This window comes from Natator depressus, chromosome 2 (genome assembly GCF_965152275.1).
Source record: "Natator depressus isolate rNatDep1 chromosome 2, rNatDep2.hap1, whole genome shotgun sequence".
Classification (NCBI taxonomy): Eukaryota; Metazoa; Chordata; order Testudines; family Cheloniidae; genus Natator; species Natator depressus.
This window is the reverse complement of record NC_134235.1, coordinates 103,384,103-103,403,006: the sequence shown is the minus strand read 5'-3', so window position 1 is coordinate 103,403,006 and position 18,904 is coordinate 103,384,103. Positions and strand designations below refer to the sequence as shown.

General features: G+C 41.6%; 1 protein-coding gene across 1 annotated transcript; it reads left to right on the top strand.

Annotated features, from left to right (window-relative positions):
• The first annotated feature begins 1,221 nt into the window (after nt 1-1,221).
• On the top strand, nt 1,222-17,849 carry ALDH5A1 (aldehyde dehydrogenase 5 family member A1). The gene is made up of 10 exons (XM_074944770.1): nt 1,222-1,515; nt 3,915-3,998; nt 4,402-4,572; nt 5,283-5,399; nt 5,890-6,033; nt 6,999-7,142; nt 11,101-11,259; nt 13,553-13,722; nt 14,475-14,533; nt 14,730-17,849. The coding sequence occupies exons 1-10, from the start codon at nt 1,222-1,224 to the stop codon at nt 14,933-14,935; spliced, it is 1,548 nt and encodes a 515-aa protein (XP_074800871.1). The 3' UTR covers nt 14,936-17,849.
• Nucleotides 17,850-18,904: the final 1,055 nt, after the last annotated feature.

Here is an 18,904-nt window from a genome sequence, read left to right as displayed (position 1 = left end):
TGTGTCACATGACCTTCTCATAAACTAGGGAAATGCAACCTAGATGGAGCTACAATAAGGTGGGTGCATAACTGGTTGGAAAACCACTCCCAGAGAGTAGTTATCAGTGGTTCACAGTCATGCTGGAAGGACATAACAAGTGGGGTCCTGTAGGGATCAGTTCTGGATAAGTTTCTGTTCAATATCTTCATCAGTGATTTAGATAATGGCATAGAGAGTACACTTATAAAGTTTGTGGACGATACTAAGCTGGGAGGGGTTGCAAGTGCTTTGGAGGATAGGGTTAAAATTCAAAATGATCTAGACAACCTGGAGAAATGGTCTGAAGTAAATAGGATGAAATTCAATAAGGAAAAATGCAAAGTACTCCATTTAGGAAGGAACAATCAATCAGTTGCACACATACAAAATGGGAAATGACTGCCTAGGAAGGAGCACTGTGGAAATGGGTCTGGGCGTCATAGTGGACCACAAGCTAAATATGAGTCAATAGTGTAACACTGCTGCAAAAAAAAAAATGTCATTTTGGGGTGTACTAGCAGGAGTGTCCTAAGCAAGACAAGAGAAGTAATTCTGCTCTACTCTGCGCTGATTAAGCCTCAACTGGAGTATTTTGTTCAGTTCAGTGCACCATATTTCAGGAAATAGGTGGACAAACTGTAGAAAATCCAGAGAAGAGCAACAAAAATGATGAAAGGTCTAGAAAACAGGACCTATGAGGAAAGACTGAAACATGATAACAGTTTTCAAGTACGTAAACGGTTGTTACAAGGATGAGTGAGAAGACTTGTTCTCCTTAACCTCTGACGATAGGCCAAGAGCAAGGGAGGTTTAGGTTGGACATTAGGAAAAACTTCCTGTCAAGGTGATTAAGCACTGGAATAAGTTGCCGAGGGAAGGGAATCTCCGTCCCTGGAGATTTTTAAGAGCGGGTTGGACAAACACACAGCAGGAATGGTCCAGTTAATACTTTGTCCTGCCATGAGTGCAGGGGGCAAACGGCTATCTGTAGGACTTTGCGGCATGAGGCAGCAGTTTTTATGCAACAGTAGTTTCTTACAGCCCGCTGCAGGCAGTACATTTCTACAGGAAGCCGTTTCCAGGCCACCAGCGGGCGCACAAAGAGCCCAGGGCCAGGCCTGCAGACTGGGGAGCGGTTGGGGTCCGGGGATCCGGCTCCCGCTGCCCCGCCCGCCCCTCGCTCCCCGCCGCCGCGCGGCCATGGCGAGCTGGTGGCTCCCCTGGACCCGGCTGCGGGCGGCCCAGCGCCTGCTCCCGGCCCCGCTCCGGCGCAGCGGCTCCGGCCCGGCCCCGCCGCGGCTGCCCGGCGCCCTGGCGCGCTCGGGCGGCTTCGTGGGAGGCCGCTGGGTGCAGGCGGCCGCCGCCTTCCCCGTGCTGGACCCGGCCAGCGGCGCCGAGCTGGGGCGGGTGGCGGACTGCGGCGTGGCCGAGGCCCGGGCCGCGGTGAGAGCCGCATGGGAGGCCGGGCCCGGCTGGAGCGCGGCCCCCGCCAAGGTGAGAGCCCCGGGGGGGGGGGCGTTGAGGGGAAAGCCCGGCCCCGGGAGCCCCCCCCTCCGCGCTCTGGGGGCAGGGACCCACAGGCAGGAGCTTTGAGGGAGGGTGTCCCGGGCTGCAGTCAGCTCCCCCCACCCAGGGGTGAGCGGGGCACGAGCTGTCCCGGGGCACGGCAGGACCGTGGGAGAGTGTGATGTACTCTCCAGGTGCGCCCACGGCATGCCCGCCTCTGCGGCTGTGACCCCGCAGGAGAGCCAGGCCGGCTGCCCCCTTGGCGGGCAGAGCCCAGGGCAGGTTGGGGGCTTAAAGAGCTCCAGTGGGCTTGATTCAGCTGCCTCTGTTCATGTGTGTGGTGTATTTAATCCCATACTTCGCCTGGAAGCGCTTTGGGGCAGGGACTGGTGATGTGCAGCAGCAGGGAGGGTCTGACAGGCCTCTAGGGATGGCTACTAATAGGTCTGTCATTAATATGAGGGGTTAGTGGGCACAGTTAGGTGGTGGTGCTTTAAATTTAAAAGCTGGCTTGAAGGCCACAAGTCACCTTACACATACCTTAGAACAGTGGTTTGCAACCAGCGGTACAAGTACACCTCAGAGGGGCAGGGGGGTACACAGAGGTCTTCCTTGGGGTACATCAACTCATCTGGTTATTTGCCTAGGGAAGTCAGTACAGACTAAAATTTCATAGAATAACTTGTTTATACAGCTCTGTATACAGAGTGTTGCTCTTTCAAGACTTCTGAATGCATGCTCCACACCTCGTCCCTCTCAGATTTTGGAAGGCACTTCAGATTCTTAAAGCTTGGGTCGAGTACTGTAGCTGTCTTTAGAAATCTCACATTGGTACCTTCTTCCTGTTTTATGAAATCTGCAGCGAAAGTGTTCTTAAAATGAACAACATGTGCTGAGCCAGCAGCCGAGACTACTATAACATGAAATATATGGCAGAATGCAGGTAAAACAGAGCTGGAGACATGCAATTCTCCCCCAAAGAGTTCAGTCACGAATTTAATTAAACCATTATTTTTTTAACAAGCATCAGCAGCATGGAAGCATGTCCTCTGGAATAGTGGCTGAGGCATGAAGGGACATGAATGTTTAGCATATCTGGCATGTAAATACCTTGCAATGCCAGCTACAAAAGTCCCATGCCAATGCCTGCTCTCACTTTCTGGTGACATTGTAAATAATAAGTGGGCAACATTATCTCCTATAAACGTAAACAAACTTGTTTGTCTTAGCGATTGGCTGCACAAAAAGTAGGACTGAGTGGACTTGTAGGCTCTAAAATTTTACATTGTTTTGTTTTTCAGTGCAGTTATGTAACCAAAAAAAAAACAAAAACAAAAAAACAAAATCTACATTTGTAAGTTGCACTTTCACGGTAAAGAGATTGCATTACGTGTATGAGGTGAATTGAAAAATACTATTTTGTTTGTTTTTACAGTGCAGATATTTAATCAAAAATAATATGAAGTGAGCACTGTTCACTTTGTATACTGTGTTGTAATTGAAATCAATATATTTGAAAATGTAGAAAAACATCCAAAAATATTGAATAAATTTCAATTGCTATTCTATTGTTTAACTCAAAAATTAATCGTGAATAATTGCAGTTTTAATTGCACTGTTAATCGCGTAAGTTAACTGTGATTAATCGACAGCCCTAATTTTTATATCTGATTCTGTAAGCAAGTAGTTTTTAGGAGAGCTGAAACTTGGGGTACACAAGACAAATCAGACTTCTGAAAGGGGTACAGTAGTCTGGAAAGGTTGAGAGCCGCTGCCTTAGAAAAAGTGTTTTTTTGTTTTTGTTTTTTTCAAAAGCATGTCCTTTTCTCATTAACTGTTTATAAGCAAGTAGTCTTTTACATACATCTAAAGCATGTGAAACTGACTGCCACAAGATATTGAGGCCAAGGGCTTATTAATTTCAAAAGAGGTAGACCTGTATACAAATAGTAACAGTGGGGAGAATATATATATATGAGTACACACACACGGATTTTCCTCTGAAGCACCTGGTACTGTCTGAAAGAAGTTGACTGACTGAAAGGACCATTGTCTATAGTGGCATCACTAGCCCTCCAGTACAATTTTGAATTCATGTCATCCTTACTCCGTTATCTTTTTTCTATTTGAACAGCACACATTCATTTATACATAAAGTATGAAGTTAATTCAGTATAGTAACATTCTTATCTATAAAAAGAAAAGGAGGACTTGTGGCACCTTAGAGACTAACAAATGTATTTGAGTATAAGCTTTTGTGAGCTATAGCTCACTTCATCGGATGCATTCAGTGGAAAATACAGTGGGGAGATTTATATACACAGAGAACATGAAACAATGGGTGTTATCATACACACTGTAAGGAGGTTTTTTTTTTCCTTGCCTAGGAGAGAAGTGTGTTACTTCACAAATGGTACAGTTTGATGATGGAGAATAAAGATGACCTTGCTAAGATAATTACAGCAGAGAATGTAAGTTTTACATGTAAAAATGTACTAATTTCAGCATCTTTCAGGTCTCTTTGCCAGCAAAGGACCCCTTTGGCAACAAAGGGTCTTATCCTGAGTGGTGGTATGTACCCACAACTCCCAGGCCTTAAGCAAGAAAGGCACATTAGCTATAGAATTTACCATGTAGGGCCTGATCTAAAGCCTGTTGAAGTAATGGAAAGACTCCTATAAATCCTTAGCCCAGACTCTGTCCGAAATGTATGTAACCTGGAATCAAAGTGCCATTTACTGTGCCTAGCAAAATGACGAGGGCTCCTAAATGCCATGGTTACACAAATAATAAGAGTAAAAATAATGACCTAAGTGACTTTTTTCAATCACTTTGGTCTCTTTGAAGTATTTCTGCATTATGATTTAATCATAGGGGAAGCCTCTGAAAGAGGCAGAAGGTGAAATTCTTTATTCTGCCTCCTTCCTGGAATGGTTTGCAGAAGAAGGTCGTCGCATTTATGGTGACATCATTCTACCTTCTGTGAAAGACAGAAGGATCTTGGTGCTGAAACAGCCTGTTGGAGTGGCAGCCATTATTACCCCTGTAAGTGCAGCTGGATCTGTCAGACTGATTAAGGACTAACTTAGGGCTTTTGGCTCAGCTCTGAGAATGGGGTAGCATATACCGCCACGGCCCAGGAGAAACCCCCCTGAATCCCCCTGGCCTTTTTCTGCTCCCCACTCATTTGTTCTGGGTGGACTTTACTCCCCTGCATGGCCAAGTAGGACAGAGCACAGGCTCTAGATAAGATATGAGAAAGTTACAGCATTGGTCTGGATGCGTTTCTACATTGAGTTACGTATCATGAGACAAATAATGGCTTTTTCATACCGAAAATACATGTCATGTTTTTGGTTTTCATGTTCCTAGGGGTACGGATTTGTTTCCTCATATCTTTTTTCTCCACCTACTCTTAGCAGCAGGTGCACCCCCAAAAGGTTGAAGTTTTTGAGTTAATATAGGTAGTACCAGTTTCTCACAGATGTAGAAATCTCTCTGCCATTTAATTAGTCGAATTTTTAGAGCATAAGAAAATTGGTAGTGGCATTATATACACAGTGTTTTATAAATGCTGCCTTTTCTCCCCTTTTCGATTTTTGAAAAGTATTTAAATGTGAAAGTAAAGCAAAGTCTCATTCTTATACAAGATTTGTTTTGATTCTTCCTAGAAGTTGCAAAAATAGCTAGTTATTTGGGAGGGAGGGAAGTATGCAGCTTTTCTGATTTTTCATTGTATATTTCTCTCCACCTAGTGGAATTTCCCCAGCGCTATGATTACACGAAAAGTTGGTGCAGCTCTGGCAGCAGGCTGTACTGTCGTGGTGAAGCCTGCGGAAGACACACCATTATCAGCATTAGCACTTGCTGAGGTGAGCTTTTGCGCTGGTATTACATTAGCAATGGATTGTATCTTACAGTAAGCAGTATGTAAACAGAAAGTGAAGTGGCATTGAAACATAACTCTTGGCTACAGTCTCACACAGAGAGAGTACAAATTTATTCTGTTAAGATGGTGGTTTAGATTTAATAGTTACTTTTAAAATAAATAAAGACGTTGGAATATATTATGGGCATATTAGGAGTATCTTCCAGCATTGGCCTAGCTTTGCAAAAGTCAGCTTTAACTTTGAATATCTTTGCTTTAGTTGATGTCAGCAACAGCCTATAGCAATGCCAACATGTAATGTTTATGGGGCCCAATATTGTGAATTGCTGAGCACCCTCAGCTCTCATTGACTCAGTGCTTATGTCTTCAGAGCAAATTTACAAATACATATATGAATATAAAAGTATTACCTAACTGATCCTTATACAAAGTATATTATTTTGTAACTGCATATTCACTGTTTCTCATTGCAGCTTGCAAACCAGGCTGGAATTCCAGCAGGAGTATATAATGTTGTCCCCTGTTCCCAACAACAAACTCCAGCTGTTGGGGAGGCCCTGTGCACTGATCCTTTGGTAGCAAAAATATCTTTTACTGGGTCCACAGCTACAGGAAAGGTACATGACAAGACCGTGAATGTCTGAAGGGTTTTTACTGAAAAGCAAGGGGAAGTGTTTTGAGGGGAGAAAGGTGTATATATAACATTTTCCTTTGGGGTGGTTCTTCCCCACACTGCAACAAACTTTCTTCCTTTCTGGTTGTTGAGGGCTTCACACAAATCCCTGAGCCTGTTAAGTACTTTTCCTTGAATTACTGTCCATTTAATCTGGTATCTGTTAGCTTTTTAGAACAGTGGTAATCTTCATCAAATTACAAACTGGAATGATGCACAGCAGTTACTCAGGAAAGTTCAGCTCCAGAAACTGCTGTTTCAGGTTACGTGATGACTTGAGTCTAATGGGAACACCTCAGAATGTGCTGCTCAGTAATGTAGTGCATTACTGAAGGGTCATGAGGTGAAATCTTTACTTAAGGCTAGATTCTACTCCCTTTTACTCTGCGAGTAGTCTCATGGAAATCATTAGGACTATTTGAGGAATAAAATACTAGTGTGGGGGGTTAAGATGGCAGAATCTTTCTCTTAACAAGAAAGGGGCATTTTCTAAAATGGTCTGAGGAGGAATGGGATGACAGCGGGAAGGGTAAAATTTAAACTGGATATCAGGAGAAAAATCTTAACAGCAAGTTTTATGACAATGTGGAATGATCTTGCAAGGGAAAGTAGAAGCAGCTCTTCCCTGAGTTCTAGTTAAATAAAGGCTGGACAAAGTAATTGGGTGAAATCTTGGCCCTATTAATGTCAATGGGAGTTTTTCCACTGGAGACTTCAATGTAGGATCAGATTGCCTGCTTTGGCAAGGGAATGGGAAAGATGGACTATTGACTCTGTGGCGAATTTGTAGGTTCATTATGGGAGTTCAATCCCCACCAGAGTTAGTTCCCCCTGCCTCTAAATTCTGATTTGTTAGTGAACTGATTATTTACACACTTATCCTGTTTGGTGTCTGCTGTATACTTGTAGATTCTGCTGCATCATGCTGCTGGCACTGTGAAGCGGGTTTCCATGGAGCTTGGGGGGCATGCTCCATTTATAGTGTTTGACAGCGCTGATGTGGACCGAGCTGTTGCAGGAGCTCTGGCTTCTAAATACAGAAACTCGGGGCAGGTGAGAGAATTATTTTTCTACCTTGCCTATTTCACGTTTTGGAGAATGAAAGAGCCCTATTTTTTGTGATTAAGCAATTTTTGCCTAACTTTATTTGCTTGGGAAAGGAAATATGCTGGATTGAGAAGATGAGTGTACAATGCCAGTTCAGTGCCTCTCTGCTGAAACTGCCAACAAGGGTATCAGTTTCAGATGATTTTGTCATATGGACATTTCACAAGCAATAAACTCACATGAATTCCTGAAGACAACTCTCATTTCAGGCCATTAAAGTAGACACTACAAAGTGTATTTAGCTCTGCTTTAAATTAGTGGCTCACAGTTTTTGGTCAACCAAACCTGTTTGTAAGGATGTTTGTCAGGAACAGTATCCCCGATAATGTCATGGCAAACCTGGTGGCTGAACTTTGTGACTTTGTCCTCACCCATAACTATTTCACATTTGGGGACAATGTATACCTTCAAATCAGCAGCACTGCTATGGGTACCCGCATGGCACCACAGTATGCCAACATTTTTATGGCTGACTTAGAACAACGCTTCCTCAGCTCTCGTCCCCTAATGCCCCTACTTTACTTGAGCTACATTGATGACATCTTCATCATCTGGACCCATGGAAAAGAAGCCCTTGAGGAATTCCACCATGATTTCAACAATTTCCATCCCACCATCAACCTCAGCCTGGACCAGTCCACACAAGAGATGCACTTCCTGGACACTATGGTGCTAATAAGCGATGGTCACATAAACACCACCCTACACCAGAAACCTACTGACTGCTGTTCCTACCTACATGCCTCCAGCTTTCATCCAGACCACACCACACAATCCATTGTCTACAGCCAAGCTCTACGATACAACTGCATTTGCTCCAGCCCTCAGACAGAGACAAACACCTACAAGATCTCTATCAAGCATTCTTACAACTACAATACCCACCTGCTGAAGTGAAGAAACAGATTGACAGAGCCAGAAGAGTACCCAGAAGTCACCTACTACGGGACAGGCCCAACAAAGAAAATAACAGAACGCCACTAGCCATCACCTTCAACCTCTCCAACGCATCATCAAGGATCTACAAGCTATCCTGAAGGACGACCCATCACTCTCACAGATCTTGGGAGACAGGCCAGTCCTTGCTTACAGACAGCCCCCCCAACCTGAAGCAAATACTCACCAACAACCACACACCACACAACAGAACCACTAACCCAGGAACCTATCCTTGCAACAAAGCCCGTTGCCAACTGTGTCTACATATCTATTCAGGAGACACCATCATAGGGCCTAATCACATCAGCCACACTATCAGAGGCTCATTCACCTGCACATCTACCAATGTGATATATGCCATCATGTGCCAGCAATGCCCCTCTGCCATGTACATTGGTCAAACTGGACAGTCTCTACGTAAAAGAATAAATGGACATAAATCAGACGTCAAGAATTATAACATTCAAAAACCAGTCGGAGAACACTTCAATCTCTTTGGTCACTCAGTTACAGACCTAAAAGTGGCAATTCTTCAACAAAAAAACTTCAAAAACAGACTCCAACAAGAGAGTGCTGAATTGGAATTAATTTGCAAACTGGATACAATTTGACTTAGGCTTGAATAGAGACTGGGAGTGGATGAGTCATTACACAAAGTAAAACTATTTCCCCATGTTTATTCCCCACCTCCACCCCTCACTGTTCCTCAGATGTTCTTGTCAACTGCTGGAAATGGCCCACCTTGATTATCACTACAAAAGGCCTCCCCCCCCCCGCTCTCCTGCTGGTAACAGCTCACCTTAAGGATCACTGTTGTTACAGTGTGTATGGTAACACCCATTGCTTCATGTTCTCTATGTATATGAATCTCCCCACTGAATGCATCCGATGAAGTGAGCTGTAGCTCACGAAAGCTTATGCTCAAATAAATTTGTTAGTCTCTAAGGTGCCACAAGTACTCCTTTTCTTTTTTCACCTAATCCTGTATTCCTTGTGCCCCTAGGATGCCCAGTGAAGTTAGTGGTAGTTGAGGGTGTGCAGGAGAAGTCATTTTCAATAGTGACACATCCCCATATCCCTTTTCCTGGAGCCAATAGCTTCTTTGTCCCCTACCTTAATGATAAACCTGAAATCCAGTCTCTGTTCTGGCACCAGCTGCCCCTTGTTCAGTTGTGTATAATCAAACTTGCATTGGAATTGACGGTTGTTCAAACCCCGTTTCCCAGAGGATTGAACTGTGTTGTAGCTTAAAATTCAGATAGTTGAATAAGGTACAGGCAGGCCCAAGACAGAGATTTCAGTGGCAGCCGCTAGCCTGAATACCAGTCACGAGTCTCGAGTGCCAGTGGTTAGGAACCACTCTTCTAACCAAGTCAGGTCCCAAACCTGAGTTAGATATGTACAAAATGTAAATGAGTGAAGGATGAGCAATAGCGCATGGTGAAAGTGTTTAACCAGATGGAATTCTTTTTTTAAATCAGGTTCACTATCCTTAACCGTTATCTGTGTGTGTGTGTTCAGGCTTAGTTTATAAATGATACAAGCAGTTTAAGATAAAGAGGTGGAAAGAATTCCTCCTTTACTTGTCAAGATTCAGTGTTTCTCCGCAGACACAGTTGCTATCATTAACACCTAAAACAGAGTGTGTACAGCTCACTAAGTTGGTTTAGAGCCAATCCTGCAAGATCTTAGTCAAGCAAAAAACCCCAAACCAACAACCCCCCCTCCCCCCGCCTCTACGTTGCTTTAAGTGTTAATTAAATCAGCAGCATCTTGGGAAAACAGTGAATGGTGTTCTGTGTGCAGGTTATTTGCGCAAGGCTGGCGGTTCAAAAATGCATCTCTGCTTATATATGGAGCATGTTTGATTATGAAAATAGTTATGAGACAAACAAATATGGTGAAAACCTATCTGCCGTTTTTAGAGTTACTTTTCAGGGTAGTTGGCATTTATATTGGAGTTCAGTGCGCTTGGCACCATTAAAGACAATCATTGTTCTGAGGTGCATACTGCCTAGAAGATGTGGAGAAGGCACATGACTGATGTGGGTTAGTAGTCATTAACCTTGCAGAAGAAGCAAGTTTTAGGTGGATTTTGAAAAGAACCTGATTAGCATGAAATAATTTCACTAGTCAAAGTGAGGGGACAGCATGAGAGAAAATGCAAAGACTGGCCTGGGAGAAGGAAATGAGGATAGTAATGAGGCTGGAATCTTTGGTAGAACAAAAGTGGTGAATGGGGACATGACAACATGAAACAAGACCCAAGATATAAACCAAGACAGAGCCATGTAGGATCTTATATGCAAGGGTAAGGAATTTAGACTTGATATAGAAAGTTTTCAAAGGGGGATAATGTAGCCTGACTTGCAAAGGAACATTATTTTAGCAGTTATGTATTGGAGAACATCAAGCAAAAGGTTGTAGTAATCAAGGCAGGAGGAGAGGAGGGTGTAGACAGAACAAAGGGTCAGAGTGAGCAGGTGTTCCTTCCCCAAACCTACAAATCCAACTTGTAAAATCCAGACCCTCCTTCATGTGGGATTTGGCTGACTTAACACAGACAACAATAAGATAACAGAAATATCAGCTCCTACTTTTGCTTAGATGCCGAGTCTGCTACTTAACCCACATCCTGTATCCTTTGGTTAGAGGATAACTCCCACCACACCTTCCTTGTATCCTGGTAGATACATATATCAGAGAATCCGTGGCACCCACTTAACCCTTTCCTAGCAGGATCCACACCTGCTAACAGGGTGACGGTGTTTCAGGGAAACACTTCCAGCTTGTTAGTGTTTGTTTTTCAGAGTGTTCTAATGAGAGAAGGGCAAACCTTAGTAACAGCCTATGTGGGTGAAGAGAAGGCATGGAAGGAAGTGTAATGGTAACTAGTTACTGTGCTGTAAAAAATGGGAAAAGCACTAAGCTTTGTCTTTTGTTATTCTTTCATGTTTGTTTTCAGACATGTGTTTGCACAAACCGGTTTTTGGTGCAAAAAAAGATCCATGATGCATTTGTGGAAAAATTTGCCAAAGCCATTGAAAGAGAGCTACATGTAGGAAATGGATTTGATGAAGGAACTACCCAAGGGCCATTAATTAATGAAAAAGCAGTGGGAAAGGTATATATATATATATATGTGTGTGTGTGTGTGTGTGTATATATATATAATCAAAATATACTGATTTCACTTTTGAAATTGTAATTTACATTTTTAGGAAGTATTAAACACATTGTATACCCAGTTTCGTCTAATACCTGTTTTACAAGACTATATTTGCCACTCTACATGGAATGGTCCCTTACAGTATATGCTATTTACTTAATCTGTTCCGCCTTTCATTTTGCGATGATGCTGGGAGTACCTTTTCCAGATCTCAAGAAGAGCTCTGTGTGGCTCAAAAGCTTGTCTGTCTCATCAACAAAAGATATTACCTCATCCACTTTGTCTCTCTATATTTGCAGAAAGTATTCTCTCCTCAAAGCCCACAGTGATGTGAACAGGAGTAATTACAGTGATCATTGCCTTGTTAAACTAGGAAAAGAAAAGGGAATAATCTACCAAGAGCAAGCCTTTTTTCCTAATTTTATTCTGATTGGTATTTTTTTGGAGAACATTTGCAAAAGCTTAACAGACTGTGGGAGTTGTATTGGGTATATTCATGTCTCTAGGTAGCATGACAGTTTTTGTTTTGAACAGTCTGTTTTTGTGTATCAAAACTAAGCAGAAAAATAAATTAAGGCTAAAACTATTGGGGGCTCTGAATGTGGAGGGCGACTTTTAATTTTGTTTTGCATTTGTACGTTTTAGGTATTTTCCTAAAGAAAGGTGCATTTTCGTTTATATAAATAGTTATATTTCTTAACATACATTTATTCAGATTCTTCATTTTTTACATTTTTTCATTATATGGAAAATGAGGAGTGGCATTGCATTTATTTATTAGATGATGATTTTTTATTCCTAATTTGTGTGAAGATGCTACAGCCCCCTAGGTGCCTATCAGCATCTTTAGGTGCATAAATATCTTTGAAAATCTGGCCCCTCTCCTTCAAATTTCTAGAATTAGTAGAGTTCATCTTCTCCCACCTGGGTTTTTTTGTATTATAGTTCATAGATTGGAAGAGGAACACAAGCTTTCCTACTTTTTCAACTCCCAGTTGGTTTCTTAATTTGAATGATCCAAAAGAAGAAAATATATTCTCTGCACCAGTTGACTAAACTGAATCCAAAAGTAAAATTAAGGAAAAAGCTTTTCTGTACAACAAGAACTGAAAGTACTTGCATTAGGAAAAATGTCAATACCACCATTCACTCTGTTGTAAAGAATGAAAATAATATAGATATTTAATGCACCATATGACATTGACATATTTATAAAGCTTGAATTGACCTCAACAGTTAAAGATTCTCCTCCCCACCCCAATTCTGTTTACATTTAAAAAGTAGCACTCTTTAACTTACAAAAATTTGCAGATGACTCACTGGTATAAAGTAGGTTTTTTTAATTCATTTTTTAAAAATGATTTGAATAGATTGTAGTAAGTTTAGGCCTTTACCGTAGGTTACCATAAATTCAAATTTAATTTTAAGGTCTTGTTTTTAAAAATAAAAATCTGATTTTATATCTTTAAAAATCCATTTTTTGTCCACCCGGGCTGGTGTTCATAGAAGTTAGTTTAATGTGCGTTCTGTTCACGTTAGAGAATAGATGGAGATATGGTCTCTCCAATACCATCTTGAAGACTTGCTATTGTGGGCTAGTCTACACTGGCAGCGCTTTAACGTGGCTTGTGTGGTCATGGCAGAGAGCTCTCCCAGTGCTCTTAAAAAAAACATCTCCACGAAGGGCATAGCTACCAGCAATGGGAGCGCAGCTACCAGCGTTGGTGCACTGTCTACACTGGTGCTTTTCACACCCCTGAGCAAGAAAGTTGCAGCACTGTAAATTGCCAGTGTAGACAAGCCCTGAGATAGGATAGTTTTCTTCTGTCAGTAGGTAAGCACTGCATGGTCTTTTGTATCTCTCTCTGACTACGCTGACCATGAATGTGTGGCCCTGATCCTGCAAAGACTTACAGATGTGCTTAACTTTCCTTGACTTCAGCAGGACTAATAAGCGTCCGTAAAGTTAAGCATTTATGTAAATCTTTACTGAATTGCAGCCCTGCTTTGCAAGTGATCCTGGTCTGTAAATCTAAAATTCAGGTTATGTTCAGGAGGAGAGATGAAAATTCAGCAAAAAGGGAGGTTTTAAGCAGTGTCTCAGTCCTCTAAATAAGGAGCAGAATAAACCCTTTTTGTCTAATGCCCTGTTTAATCTTGGGGAATCTTGTTGTGTATTCAGAGAAAAGAAGACCAAACCTTTACTGCTAAATGCTAGCTTGAGTATCTCTTATTTTGCTCATCTCAGGTGGAGAGACACATTAGCGATGCGGTTTCTCAAGGAGCATCCATTGTGACAGGAGGGAAACGACACAGTTTTGGAAAGAATTTCTTTGAGCCTACTCTGCTCAGCAACGTCACAACAAACATGCTTTGCACGCAAGAAGAGACATTTGGTCCCTTAGCACCAGTTATCAAGTAAGATAATCCATTCTTCAGATTAACATAGAGAAAGTTTAGTAAACTTCAAAAAAGTATTTTATTTCATGTGAATAAGTATACAATCTGCATAATTATTATTCTTCCACAGATTTTTTTTTGGGGGGGGGGGCTTCTGATGAGAGAGTCTCTCTCTCTCTCTCATTTTTACTTATTAAAACTGTACCTGTAATTTTGACCTGTAAACTTTTTTTCAGTGAGATTTTTTTTTTAAATGGCACCTGCAGTTTAACGAGGGAGGATAACAGGCATTTTGTCACATGACCTAATAGTTCTGTGTTTCTCTGATCCAAAGTACCCTTTGGACAATTTTCCCTCTCTAGCAGTCTTTTTCTTTATGAGGGTTTTTTTCCCCCCCTCCCCAGTATGATTGAACCTGGTAGGACTCAGTGGGGGGAAGATTTACAAATCTTTCTCAGGTGTGAGATCTTGTCAAGACAGGGAAAGTGAGTGGCGTGTTTAAACCACATTAGTTGACAAGTGTTAACACATTTTAAAATTTAATGTAACTCAAGGGAAATGGCAAAAGCACCCTGGCTTGAGGCTGAAAATTAAATAATAAAACAATAGAAATATACCAAGGAGAACAAACCTACATTCACTTTGTCCCATTTGCAGTGAGGCTGCTTCTCAGTATCCAGAGACCAGGAAGGCAGTAAGGATTACTTCCTTTTCCACCCCGCTATGTTGATTGCAGGTCTCACTGGCTCTCTGTTTCTTTATATTGACAGGTTTGATACTGAAGCAGAAGCTGTTGCTATAGCAAATTCAGCCAATGTGGGTTTAGCAGGTACGTTCTCCCTTTTCAGACAGATACACCACTGTGCAGCTACAAACTTGAGCTTAGTGTTGCAGTGGTGTGAGATGAAGAATTTGATTTTGATTATTTCTGTTTGCTAATAAGCACCTTCCCCAAAACCTTCTGCTGCCATGTCCTTTTGATTTTTGTTCTATGTTAACAATATATTTTTACGTTCATGTGACAGGATATTTCTATTCTCAAGACCCAGCCCAGATCTGGAGAGTTGCAGAGCAGCTGGAGGTTGGAATAGTTGGTGTTAATGAAGGAATAATTTCCTCAGTGGAGTGCCCTTTCGGTGGTGTGAAACAGTCTGGCTTAGGACGAGAAGGTTCAAAATATGGTATTGATGAGTACCTAGAAATAAAGTATGTCTGTTTTGGAGGCTTATAATAATTTGCAAAAATGACACAATCCACAAAGGCCTGGAAAATAATGGCCTGTTTGGGGTGGACTGTCTGTATATTACTGTGACTGTTACCCTCTTCAAATCCAAGTAATGCTGTTGTGTGACTACATGTAGAGAGAGATGTTTCATGTAGCTCTGTGCTGACACTTGTAAAACACAAATATTACTAGTTACATAGATTTAGTAGTAATACCCAATAGTTGAATGACAGTGCCTCTTAGATGGGGGAGGAATAGTTTCTGTTATTTGGGTTACCTTATGTAAATAGGAAGAATTTGGAGATTTGTGCATAATGAAGATCATAATTTCTGTTCTGGAGGACATAAGCAATTTTTTTTCCTTCAGAATATTCACGCATCTGTGTAAGGAGTGGAGAAGTGTTGGGGAGGGTAGCCTGTCCTTCATGGTTTTGTGCCAAATATGCACTTAATTCTCAACTTGCTAACGCTGTTGTAGAACTTTTTCAGATTAATAAAAGTAAGCAAAGTTTGCAGGAGAACTTGGTGCTTGTGAAGGGGAGGAATTAGTAGTAATGGCTGGAGCCAGGCATTCTTACAGGCTAGTGTGCAGCTGTGTCAGTACACATCACTGCTAATTGGAACACCACCTGCTGTTGCAGCTTTGCCCTCTCCAGAGCAGACATCCTAACTTATGCCTAAGAGCTTAGTAGTTTCAGCAACAGATACACAACCTGTGCTACCACATAAACAAGGGCTGTAAGTCGCAGTAGTGTGTATAAACTGGTTGCCTAATGAGTCAGTGGAGCTTGGGGGATGGCTAGCTTAGTGTGTAGTAGAGGAATGAGAGGACTGTATGCATGTTGCAGGGACACTCTGCTGAGCTGTTCGGGGGTGGGGGGGGAAGAGATTTATGTAAATGAGCTCCACATGACAATATATATCCATTCATTCCCCTGTGCAAGACCAGTATGACCCCACCTGGGAAAGGGAAGAGGATGGTCATCAACATAAATGTTGCCAACCAACTTTTTAAGGAGTGCTTTCCTCCCACTCCTTCAAAGAGCCACTTCAGCTTGCTCAACTACAGAGCCTCAGCAGGCGGTACTGCTCCTGTGGCTTTGTGCCTTAAATGCTACCAGGCCCTGGACTGGGATCCTTGTCACATGGGCAGATGTCCATCGCGGAGTGGGACAAAACCCCAAACTCATCTAACTTACAACCTAATAAGGATTATATAGGTCTTCAGAGGCAGACTTTGTATGTCATCCGCTTAGTCTATGTAGCCTCAACTGAAAGCATCATTGAAAGGTGATGTAAAAGTTCCTTAATGTGAAGCAAATAATGGTGTTTTGACTTAAAATAAGCACTTTATTCACCAAACTAAACTTCCTCAGAAGATCCTATAGAAAATTTTAAACTGGCTTTTCAGAGGCTGGGGAGTAGAAGTTGTGTGTTTTCATTTTTGGCTAACTGCTGTTTAGCCAGACTTTTTTACATTTAATTACAGAATGAAAGTGAGCAGACGGCTCTCTAGATGAATGTACCCTGTCAAATAGACAATGGTATTCAATTAAACCAAGGTAGGGGGAAATTATTTTTGGAATGACACTTAAGTTTAACAGAAAAGCAAGGTGGAGCAGAGCTTCACAGAGCCTTCAAGCGAACACGGAGGAGTATTGATTGCTACTCAACATTTTAAATGTTATTTAGATTATTTTTATATTACACTGGGTGTGGCTGGAGCTCATTCCTTACTGTCTGTAAAATGCATGAGTGCATTGTGCTGAAGTGATGCCACAAACAGGGTTTGGAAAGGACACTCATTGCCCTTACAGAAGTCCCTAATGCAATACATATAAAAATGAAGGCACTGAGGCTTTATCACCTGCAGTGTATGCTTTTGGAGTTAATAAGGAGAAGACAGATGTACCTGTTCATATTAACCACTTTTAAACTCTTGTAGATGAGCATACATAGTACCCTGATTTTTTGAGAGCATTGTGTTATGGCATGTATGAAAGTAGGGCAGCTAGAACAAGGTATCTTAGTCATCCATTTCTTATTCAGCAGAGGGTGCTGCACAAAAATACAGCCAGTACTTGCTACATCCCAAAGTACTATAGCTTAAATACAGCAAGCACACAGGCAGTTTTATAAGTACCTGAGACAGATGGACTCATCCGTCACTTCAGCCAGGCACTCAAATTGCACTGCTCTCATCGGTTGCCTCTATGTCAGATGCAACACTGTTGGTTGTCTTAAAATTTTGGTGTCTTGTTTTATGAGGCTGGATTTTCTTCTCTGAATAGAATTAAATAAAACTTGAGTAAATTTTTACTCTTTACCCAGCACAAGATATCTTTAAACTGTGTCTGACAACAGGAAGCACAAACCTTTTGTTACATAACTTTAACAAAAAGAAAAGGAGTACTTGTGGCACCTTAGAGACTAACCAATTTATTTGGGCATAAGCTTTCATGAGCTACAGCTTATGCCCAAATAAATGTTAATCGCTAAGGTGCCACAAGTACTCCTTTCCTTTTTGCGAATACAGACTAACACGGCTGCTACTCTGAAACCTGTCATAACTTTAACAGTATCTTAGATTAACTTTAAAAAAAAAATTCTTTGTCAAGGTTTCCTCCATGCCTGGACTCCAGTGTTTGAATCTGTATGGTTTTCTAGGCAATGTCTACGTCAAATAGCACAAATTGATCTTTCTTACAAATGTTGTACTCTTATCAAAAACTGTGATCCTTTAAGAAAACATAGACTTGAATTCTTACGTTTCAGTTCGATTTAGTTTGTGATTGTCTAGCTTTTTTCTAATGTAATGTGTGTTCAAAGAACGCATGCTATTTAGCAAAGAAACTGAACTGTTTTCAAGAAATAAATATCTAACACCTGTGAAAGCACTGGATATTGTGGGCATTCACTTTTCTGTGTTAAATTGATTGTTAATTAGGCTGTTTAATACTCAATTGCTGGTTACGTCCAGGTGCCATATATTTGCATTAGTTTTCATTTATTTCAGATAAGCCAAACAGTGGAAGAAATGCATGCTGTGTACATTCAACAGAGGCTGTTTTGTAAGTGTCAGAGTTTAGACCACCACATGGCAATCTCTTGTATTTATCAAACAGTTACATCACTTTGAAAGGCAATGATGTGCAAATTTGTCTTTCATCTGAGCATCTTCAAGCATTTTACAAATACTAAAGATTCTGAATAGCCCGAGTGTTGGGAACTAATAATACATCAAGCCTTCTTAAATCAGGATGGTGGACCTTTCACAATAGATAGTTTACACCCAGTAGCTTTTTAGGTCTGCACTGTTTTCTCCCAAGTAGGCACAACACCATTTCTGACCACCATAGGAATGCTTTTTCAGTAAGTTACCTTACGTAACGCATTTCCCCACCAACATGCTGCCTTGACCAACTTTGTTCAATTGAGCAAAATAAGTGAAGGAGGCTCTTGATCCTAAGGCTTCCCAGAAAGGTGCTCCTGCAGAGGCAATAAAAAGTGCATTGCCATATTGTGTGGCATTCAGCATGATTATAATAGTAGACGCATTTGCAGTACTTAATGTGTAAAATTTGCCTGGTATCTGTCAGAACCTGAATTCTGCTTGGAGAAAGTAGCGAGCATGTTGTGCTGCACTTTGATTTGACAGTGAGGTGTAAAAGTCTAACAAGTATCTTACACGAGCCAACTAGCTTGCACTCTGCTGCATATTCACTTCCTGAGGAAAACTTGGAAAATCTGCCCTCTTCATAGACACACATTTCAGTTTCTACAATTTAGTACTGTGAAACTCGCCATTGGGCATGTCTGCTAGGCTACCTCTGAAATAACTGGTATGTTTCTTCATCGTATCATGCAGGTGCTCCATGCAGGAAATTTTGCAATCCCGTGAGTAAGGAGCTCTCAGTAATCACTGGCTTGGCACTAGGATATCCTTCCATCTTATAATGGCCATTTTCATTTGCG

Excerpts from the sequence above, each read along its gene's own strand:
- ALDH5A1 (XM_074944770.1), top strand. The coding sequence starts at position 1,222 with ATGGCGAGCTGGTGGCTCCCCTGGACCCGGCTGCGGGCGGCCCAGCGC. Across the intron at positions 5,400-5,889 it reads CAGCATTAGCACTTGCTGAG|CTTGCAAACCAGGCTGGAAT; the intron begins GTGAGCTTTTGC and ends TTCTCATTGCAG. Across the intron at positions 6,034-6,998 it reads GGTCCACAGCTACAGGAAAG|ATTCTGCTGCATCATGCTGC; the intron begins GTACATGACAAG and ends GTATACTTGTAG.